The 9,408-nt window shown below is 47.5% G+C and overlaps 1 protein-coding gene across 1 annotated transcript; it reads left to right on the top strand.

The window, feature by feature from the left end:
- The first annotated feature begins 3,903 nt into the window (after positions 1-3,903).
- On the top strand, positions 3,904-6,043 carry LOC101759075 (probable N-acetyltransferase HLS1). Its single transcript, XM_012845461.2, has 3 exons — positions 3,904-4,256; positions 4,493-4,677; positions 4,983-6,043. Exons 1-3 carry the CDS (start codon positions 4,011-4,013, stop codon positions 5,809-5,811), a joined length of 1,260 nt encoding a protein of 419 aa, XP_012700915.1. The 5' UTR covers positions 3,904-4,010; the 3' UTR covers positions 5,812-6,043.
- Positions 6,044-9,408: the final 3,365 nt, after the last annotated feature.

The following is a 9,408-nucleotide window of genomic DNA, read 5'->3' as shown; positions in this document are numbered from 1 at the left end:
AACCCGCAGAGAGCTGATTGGATTTCAGAATTTAACGTGATCGAACAGCCGCTGTCCACTGGGTCCGTATCTTAGTCAGGGGACAGTGCAACTCGAGTCAAAACCTAGACCTGTGTGCACGCATGCCGCCGATTGACCGATACGGGCACGTTCATGTTCTAGTGTCCTCTCACAAACACAAAGTGTCAAAGTCCATTATTCAGACATTAACAGTCTTCTCTATACGGTAGTTTAATTGGCAATATATATAAACAAAACACACTAACCTTGCATTCAGCGCTCATAGTGAAACTTGTAAAAGTTGGTGGCCAAAACTAACAAAGTTTAATTTAGGACAAATCTAATGCCGCGCAGTCTGTTAACATACTGACAGTACAATCACCCATTAACCCGTGCCAAAGGCCCATTCTGCTAGCCTACATTAGCGTGTAGGTCATACTTTTGAATGTGCATTTTTTTGTTGCTATATTTTACTGATAGAAATAAATTAAAAATTTTACTGTATTTTGATCTGGACAGCCATCATTACTGAGGATTTTTATTAGGTTTTGCAATTGCAATATATATACAAGAAGTTATGCTTGAAAACTAATTTGTTTATTTGTGCTGTCTCGTCAAGAGAGAAATATGGGAAAGCATATATACACGAAGTTATGCTTGAACTAGATGAAGTAGAAAATTTTCGTTGTAGGACACTGTTATTAGGCGAACTTTACTGGGAATTTTCTTATTTTCTGCTATGCAGTCACTGTTTTGTAGAAGAGATACGAGCTACCGACTGTAAATGATCATAATAATTGTGGTACATACCTTGCAACAATTTTTTTTACTACTTCTGTGCAAAAGTGTATAGTGTCCAAAAGTTTTTAAAAAACGATAGGGTAATTTTTTTACTATTTCAAAAAATAGGTGGAACGGAGTACCTTGGTTCCATGGCAACGTTAAGTATAAATGTATAATGTAAGGAGCTAGTTTTATTGGGCAATGATCCTATACCTTGTTCACACCTTGTCGAGTCTCCTATGTTTGACAAATGTATAACTACATTGACTTTGCGCATGCATCTGCCCGGAATATTCTCACGTCTAGACCGGCACTTACACAGAAAACACCTCAATCATATTGTACACAGTGGTTCAATTTGGTCGTGACTCGCGAAAGACACACTAGTAAACCACAACTTGGACTACCAAGTAGAAGTGAGATTGTATCTGGGGACATGGGAACACCACACTAGAAGCCAACCCGGCCAAGTGAAAGATCTGTGACCTAGCCAAGATTTGACTATTCAGTCTCTTGAGGCAATGCTGCCATGCATTAAACAAATCAAACACCAATAATCAACGCATAGATTTCCTGTCAATCAAACAGATGCTTTTTGACCCTCCATAACCCTCCCTCTCTGATCTTTCCATGTCTTTGCATGCTTCCATTAATCTATGCCCCATGAACATAATCTTTTGTGTGTGCAAAAGCTAGGGGGGTTAGAGAAAGGCACTAGCAACCAGGAGGGCCACCTGTCACCAGTTGGAAAGGAGCCTGCAAGGAAATTGAGCTCGTGAGGTCAAAAGGGTGGTGATGCAGGCAAACTGCATGCTTGGCAAATTGCCGAGAAGCATGCAGTACTCGACGCGCCAATTAGGTCAAGTTAATTTTGTTACACTGTACTACACATGTCCTGTGAAACCCTAGTCACTTGACAAAGCTTGGTCTAGGCTCCACACTTTGTTTCAACTTTTTGTGTTCATATCCCCACTAATCTGCTTGGATTGCTGCCTAGATGCCATCACTTTGTTAAACAATCTGTGCTGCTCTCATGCTCTCTGGTCTGGTGATGGTTGTCCAAAGCTAGCTCTTGACCGTTGAATGGGCCGTGCTCTAGCTGCTAGAGACTCATAACATAATGCAATAATAAGCTCGGCTTTCCTAACCGGGTTGGGCAGCGACGACGACGACGATGCGAAGCCCACGGTGAGCAAATTTTACGCTGATGGCATATATATAAATAAAGCGGACATGCTTCGATTGTTAATTGTCCAAGAAACATCCTCTGTCAATGTATGGACACGACATGCGTTTATAAAATTTGGGGCTTGTTTCGTCAGGACGCTGTTCCGTTCAGGTGGCTACTTGTATACGCATGAGAGCGACGACTTGGACGTCGACTGATTGCTGGATATATAAAATCATTAAGAATCCCCACTAGGTGCCAATAGAGAAGGAAGTCAGTGCTAAGCTCACGTTAACACGCCAATTAAAGACAAAACAATGATCATTTAACATAACAGGTCTTCGATTAGTCGTTATGAGAAGAAAAAAAATTACGATATGCCTCTCCCTCTTTTGGAATGGATCGAGAGAGTGACTTGCAGAGGAACTTCATCAGGGTTTGTGTTTGTGCGCTTGTTCAGCTGAAATTTCTACGAAATCGATGCGAAACTATATCGATATATGCGCGTTTCTTGCACGTGCCGAAACAGGTAATACTGAGGATTATTGTATATACTGAACCGAACTTGACAGAAAGAAGGAAGGTACGGTGCTAAATATGCTGGCGGCTCCATTTCCAGCGCTCCCCTAAATTCAGAAAGGTGCCTACTTATTTTTTCCATGCTGCCAGAATGCATGATTCTAGTGATGTGCCACACATGCTAGTACCGGATCCGGAAGGGATCTGTAGAATGCTCTGGAACTCAGCCGAAGATCCATCTCTCTTTCATCACACGCTGCGCAATGACAGTGTGTGAGGGGTAATTAACAGTTTTGATTATTTTCAAGTGTTGGAAATACCAAGTTAATTATTGGTACAGGAGTTTTGTTACATTGCTTTTAAAGTACGAGTGGTACTTACAGGTACTTTACTTCCTTATTTTACTTAACAAAAGAATTAAATAGATTTACACATAATTAAAAGGGTATCATAGCAATTTCTCACTATTTTTGTACTTGGTCCTACTAAATTGGTACTTTTCTTTAGGTACTTCACAGTACTTCCTTTGTTTCATTTCTCACTATTTTTATACTTGGTCCTACTAAATTGGTACTTTTCTTTAGGTACTTCACAGTACTTCCTTTGTTTCCACCGTTTGATTTTTCCAGATGGACAGTTCTCAATTTTTTCAAGCGCTCTAAAATTTCTCATTGGTACATATAGTAATTGTCTGCCAAAGGATTTTCAGAATTTTTCATAAAAAAGGATTTTCAGAATTAATATTCTTATTTTGGGTCATGTCTGGAAATATAAATCTTTTTTAAAAAAAACTCAAAATTAAATTTCTTTCATTTGCATTGGGCATCACCCACTTACATATATCCGCGGCTGCGTGCGAAGAAGAATGATCCTAGATGAATCATATCTAGAACTGCCTCTGTTGGAATATATGTTTCGATGCCCTACAATCGGTAGGTTCCGGCCTACCCCTAATTCGTATCGCCTTATAGTAACCTTTGTTGAACTGGGCAGAATCTCACTTGTTTAGAGGCTGGTGTGCTTTATAGTAAGAGGAATATATAGCTAGCTAGAAGCTTGATTTGGCGCCTTTAATCAACTACTGTGAGCAACATCCATGCATTATATTTTGTTGTGTGAATGAACAGCTACTGAACTTTCAGTTTAGCTCTATAGATTAGGTTTTGTCTGCAAAAAAGAAGATTAAGTTAACCATGGTAGTTAATTCATCCATGCAACTTTAATCAAATCCAAGAGGAAGAGATTACTATTTTGCCCTTGTTCTTTGTTCTCTTGCGCCTCTTTGCATCACTGATGGAAGAAGATTACTATTTTGCCCCGGCCCCACATAGCCCCCCTCCCCTCACTCTCCTCTCCCTGAGTCCCTGTCAACCTAGCTACCTGTATAAATTCGCACACGCCCCCTTCTCGTCGTAGAGAAGCTAATATAAGCAGCAGCACAGCAGCAAGCGCTAAGCTCTCCTTGAGCTGAGCTGGTTGCTACAGCGAGCAAGCTAAGCTAGACGCTGTGCCGTCGAGATCAGTAGAGGGATTAGCAGTGATGGGAGCGATGGATGGAGAGAAGGTGGTGGTGTTCAGAGTGAGGGAGTTCGACATGGAGAGGGACCTGGCGGCGGTCGAGGAGCTCGAGCGCCGGTGCCAGGTCGGCCTGTGCGGCGACGCCGCCGATGGCAACGACGGTGGCAAGAGGAAGACGAAGAAGAAGAAGAGGGGCATGTCCCTCTCCGTCGAGCAGGTCGGCGACCCGCTGGCGAGGGTCCGCCACGCGCCGGAGCACGTCATGCTGGTAAGCGCCGGGCGGATAACCAATCTATACTAGATTAGCAAGCACACATCAACAATAACAAAACAATTTGTTGACTTGACACCTCAATCCGATCGTGTGTTACTGTTCAATGTTCAAACTGGGCCAGAATTTTGTTAATCGATGTGCACGAACGCTTGATGCGTGGCAGTGACAATCGAGCTCTTCTCTTCTGTTTGCTGATGAACTGTGCTTGCGTTTTGAATTGCAATGCTCAGGTTGCCGAGTATGGTGAAGAGCAGGAGATGGTCGGGATCATCAAGGCCTGCGTGAAGACGGTGGCCAGAGGCGGCGGCGGCGGCAAGAAACCTTCTTCTGCTTCCTCCAGCCCGGAGAAGCGGCAGCCGCCGGCGTACGTGAAGGTGGCCTGCCTCCTCGGCCTCAGGGTCTCCCCGTCTCACAGGTACGGTGGCCGTGGTCATCTCCTCCTCCGCTTTGCTTCCTGTTTTTTTTTCCTTCACCTCACGCGGACGCATGCACAGTTGCACACTACAATGCCTCGGCTCAGCACCAATGTAGAACGTACTTTCTCTCCTTGCCTAATCGAGCGCCGCGGGGGGTGGGTCCACGCGTGTCCAGCGCCGTGGGCCCACCGCCCCGTCTGGTTGGCCGGAGTCCACTGGCGCGCCGTTCTCGAGGCGCCGCCGCCGCCGCCGCATGTTTTGAACGGGCTAGCCGCTGACGTCAGTTGCGCTTCTATATTTGCAGGCGGCTGGGGATCGCGACGGCGCTGGTGGAGCGCGCGGAGGAGTGGTGCCGTGCGCGCGGCGCGGCGCACGCGACGATGGCGACGACGGCGTCCAACGCGGCGTCGCTGGCGCTGTTCACGGGGCGGTTCGGGTACGCGCCGTTCCGGCGGCCGGAGTTCCTGGGCCGGCCTGTGCACGCGCACCGCCTGGCCATCCCGAGCGGGCACCGCGTGTTCCAGCTGCCGCCGGAGCTGGCGGCCGCGGCCTACGCGCGCCTGCTCCCGCCGGAGGCCGCGGAGTTTCTCCCCGCCGACATGCCGGCCCTCCTGGCCCACAAGCTTACGCTGGGCACCTTCGTGGCCATCGAGAGCAACCCGGACCCGTCCCTCCCGCCGTCGTTCGCCGTGCTCAGCGTCTGGGACTCCACCCGCTCCATGCGCCTCCGCGTGCGCGGCGCGCCGGCGCTGCTCCGCGCGTCGCTCGCCGCGCTCCGGGCGCTCGACCGCGGCGCGCCGTGGATGCGGGTCCCATCCATCCCTGACATCTTCCGCCCCTTCGGCGCCTACCTCCTCTACGGCCTCCACATGTCCGGCCCGGCCGGTCCCGCCCTGCTCCGCTCCCTCTGCCACCACGCCCACAACGTCGCCCGCAAGAACCCGGTCTGCGCCGTCGTCGCCGCCGACGTCGCGCCCGACGACCCGGCCGCCGCCGCCGTCCCGCGCTGGCGCCGCTTCTCCTGCGACGAGGACGTCTGGTGCATCAAGAACCTCGACAACAATGCCGACGACGACTGGGCGGTGCCGGCGCCGCCCGGCACGGTGCTGTTCGTCGACCCCCGCGAGTTTTGACGACGTAGCCATGGCACCCAGCTATGCAAGGCAGGTTGTAGGCAGAGGGCTAACCACCTCGCCTCTGCCAAGTTTTGACAACAACTACACACGTGTACATACACTTGCATTGGTACCGCAATGGCAATGACCTGCCTTGCCATTTGTGGTATCAACCACCAGGGCTAAAGTGATGTCTGTAACGGTAGCATTTGCTTCTGGATTTAGAATAGCGACGAGGTTTGGCGAGCTAGTTTCCAATGAAATCAAAGAAGAACCCAGTTGGCGTCTTTTTTTTCCTGAACTGTGCATGGCAAACGGGTACAATGCTGAAAGCGTCCAAAACGCACGGCAAATGCATCTGCGAGTGTCCACACGAAAACGACGTGCAGTGTGAGACGGCGGCAAAACATGTTGCTATGATTCACATGTCGAGTTGGTCAGAATGCTTTTGCGCACGAACAACGCAGGCTCGAATGTGAATTGGATTTATGTGCATGTGGCTCATCAGTAGATCATGCAGCGAATGAATCCAATGAACTTTGGGGTCTTGTGTTTTTACAGTTTTACTCAGACCTTTCGGAGAAGGGTAAGTTGAAAGCAAGAACAAGAAAGGATTCAACTCAGGCTAGCAGTCCTTATCAAGTTGACCGGTTGCAGAAATATTCAGTGGAAAAAAAAAGAAGGAGACGAATATGGCAAATCTGTCATCTCCTCAGAGAGCTGCAGAATTCACCATGCTAATATCCATCCAACGTCCTTTGGGACTTTGACTGACCAAAGGTCCAAAGCAATGAACCCAAGAGAGATCGATAGAAAGATACTAAATCCCAGCAGTTCAACTCCAATCTGATCTATATTCCAGCATAAATAAGCAACCAAATCTTCTTTATCCATGAATTCCAAGCACAAAATCAGCCAAATATTATTCCAAGATCACCCAAATCCCTGTGCCCCACCAGTAGCAAGGAGATTTCAGTCTCTGATGCTTCCATGATGTTGCTCTGATGCATGATGGTCCATGTCACCAACGCATTGCGGTCCACAACGCCTCGAGAAAGTACACTCACATCCCTGCTCCAGAGTTCAGAGCCAGATCTTAACATGGTACCAGCCAAACATGGCATGCTAAAGGAGCTGATGAGGGCAAGACGGCGATGGTCCAGGCTCTCCTACATACTCTGGCCGAAGAAAGCCATGGACGGTCCTCTGCAAAAGAGCCTTAGGGTCAGATGAAATAGCTCAGGAAATTGCAGCGGCGAGCAGCTAGGTTAGCATGGTCCCTGAACCCGTCCAATCGGCGAACCTGGGAGAAAAATTAAAGCCCACAAAGCGTCATGCAAGTTGTGACCTTTGATACAGAGTTACCATTGGCAATTAGGGTTCTTTTACGTTCTTTTGAGGGGAATTAGGGTTCTTTGGTCCCCTACACAAATCCTAGGAGCGGCGTACATGGCCATGGCCATCAGTGATCAGTCACGCTCACTGCTCACTTTGTTCGGCGCCGCGCGCAACCCGCGGCGCAGAAAGGCGCGGGAGGAAACCAGCCGGAAAGAGACGGTTGCGAGAGGAGTTTGCAGCAGCAGATTCAGCACAGGCAAATAGCACAAAAACATGGCAAAAGGCATGGAGCATGCAAGGGACAGAAGATGGTACAAGGGAGCAAAGGGAAAGTTTAATTCTTATTATTTTGCTTGGTGCAAAACATAGCTAGAAGGCAGAAAAATTATTTAAGCACAAGTGTATCTATTTATATAAATCTGACTGTATGGCTATATGTTGTGCAGGTGAATTATGGAATAATCATTAAGCCTATGATTACATGACATGGATGGCCAAAAGCCTAATGAGCAGCATTACCAGATAGGGGCAAATAAAACAGAAATGATGGCCTTATCAGAAAGGAACAATGCAAGAACAGTCTTTTTCCAAAGGAAAAGGGAGCAACACATGACAGAAATTGCCTTTCAAATCGGCCAGCAGGCGCGCGCGGCAAGAATGTACCGACGGAAAAGAAGGGCAGTGCCAAGTGCCAACTAGAAAATCCAAGATATGTTGGAGAGGAATATGAAAAGGCGAAACAAAAGGAATATTTGAAACCTTTTATGCTGGTGAATAAGTATGTCATGGCCTGCTTATTTTTTTTTCAAAAAAGAAGGAACCCCTTTTATGACCCGACAGGGACGTTTCAAGCTCCAATTTTTTAAATTCAGAAGATACCCCGATTGCATCAGAAATGCACTAGCGAGATAAGCTGGAACATCCGTATCTGAGCAAAGAGAAGATAACAGATCGATGTCTGCATTCGAATGGTCTATTTCTTCAGGAGCGTTGAACAAGAATCTACAGGTGTTGATGTCTCCTCACCATTTTCAGGAGCATTGAACTAGAATCTGGAGCATCCAGTATCATTGAGCAAATGTCTCCATCATCCTGATGCATCAGTGCGTGTTTTATGGTCTTCAGAAAGAAACTTCAGTAGAGGAGTCTACAGAGAGTAGGGGCTTGGTTGTTTGGGGTTCCTTTATCCAGCTTTTAGGGGATGCAAGTGATAGATAGCTGCCCCACACCACTAAATATTGTATAATTCCATCAAGGAATTAGGTTAAAAAATAACACATTTGCATGGAACTGTTTATTATAGCTTTTCCTTTCTCTCCTTTATTGCTCGTCCGTACGTTGTAGACTCCCAGTTGGAGATAGAATTTGGCAGAACAAAAAGTTTATATTCTTATCGTTATGGAATTAGGGTTGTTTGGTATAGCTCCTCTAAATGTCATTCTTTGAAGGGAAGTAATTCTCTGATTAAAAGTGATTCTCTAGGAGAAAGTAATTAAAGGTTGGAAGTGAATTATAGGCAGCTAAACTAGGAGAAGCTAGTTTTTAAAGGTCCTATAGTATTTTAGTTCGCTTTAGAAAATCATTTCATAGAATTACCTGCAAACTCTAGGAGCTCTGCGAAAAGAATCCTTTCTACTTAGATTCACAACTGAACTTCCTGTGTAGCGATGACAGTTCATGAATCATAACCTCCGCATAAAACATGCCTTCAAGCTGTGAGCCTACAACAATATTAAGAAACGGGCAAACTGTCGAAACCAATATGTAAGTGTCAACTGGGGAAGGATACTGCTGTCAATCTCACCGAGACACCCCAGTTCTATCCCGATTCGTCAATTCCAAGCGATATTGGGCAGGTTCAAATTTCTTTGGTAGATTCAGGGGGGGTTTGGGAGCACTCCACTCCACGAAAAATTGCTCCACTCCACCAACTTCGAAAATTTCGCAACCAAACGCGTCTAGCTCCAGCAACTCCGGCTCCAGGAAAAAGGTGGAGCAAGAGGGTAGATCCACATTTTTTGTGGAGTATCTCAAGGGGTGCTCCAAAAACCCCCTTTACAGACCTCCCCATGGAGTTGGTGGGTATTTACCCACCATTGCCACTCGTTACACATACCGGTTCGATTCAGGAAAAACAAAAAGCCCCGTCGCCTCCCTCATCTCATCCCGCCGTGCCGCCCCTCGCCCCGGCCCACCGCGCGCCCTACGCCGCCCCTGCCCACCGCGCGCCCTGCGCCCGCGCCGCCCGCGCTTGGCACGCAAGCCGCCCGGGCCGCC

This window comes from Setaria italica, chromosome IV (assembly GCF_000263155.2).
Source record: "Setaria italica strain Yugu1 chromosome IV, Setaria_italica_v2.0, whole genome shotgun sequence".
Classification (NCBI taxonomy): Eukaryota; Viridiplantae; Streptophyta; class Magnoliopsida; order Poales; family Poaceae; genus Setaria; species Setaria italica.
The sequence above is the reverse complement of the archived record's forward strand: the minus strand, read 5'-3'. Positions and strand labels throughout refer to the sequence as shown.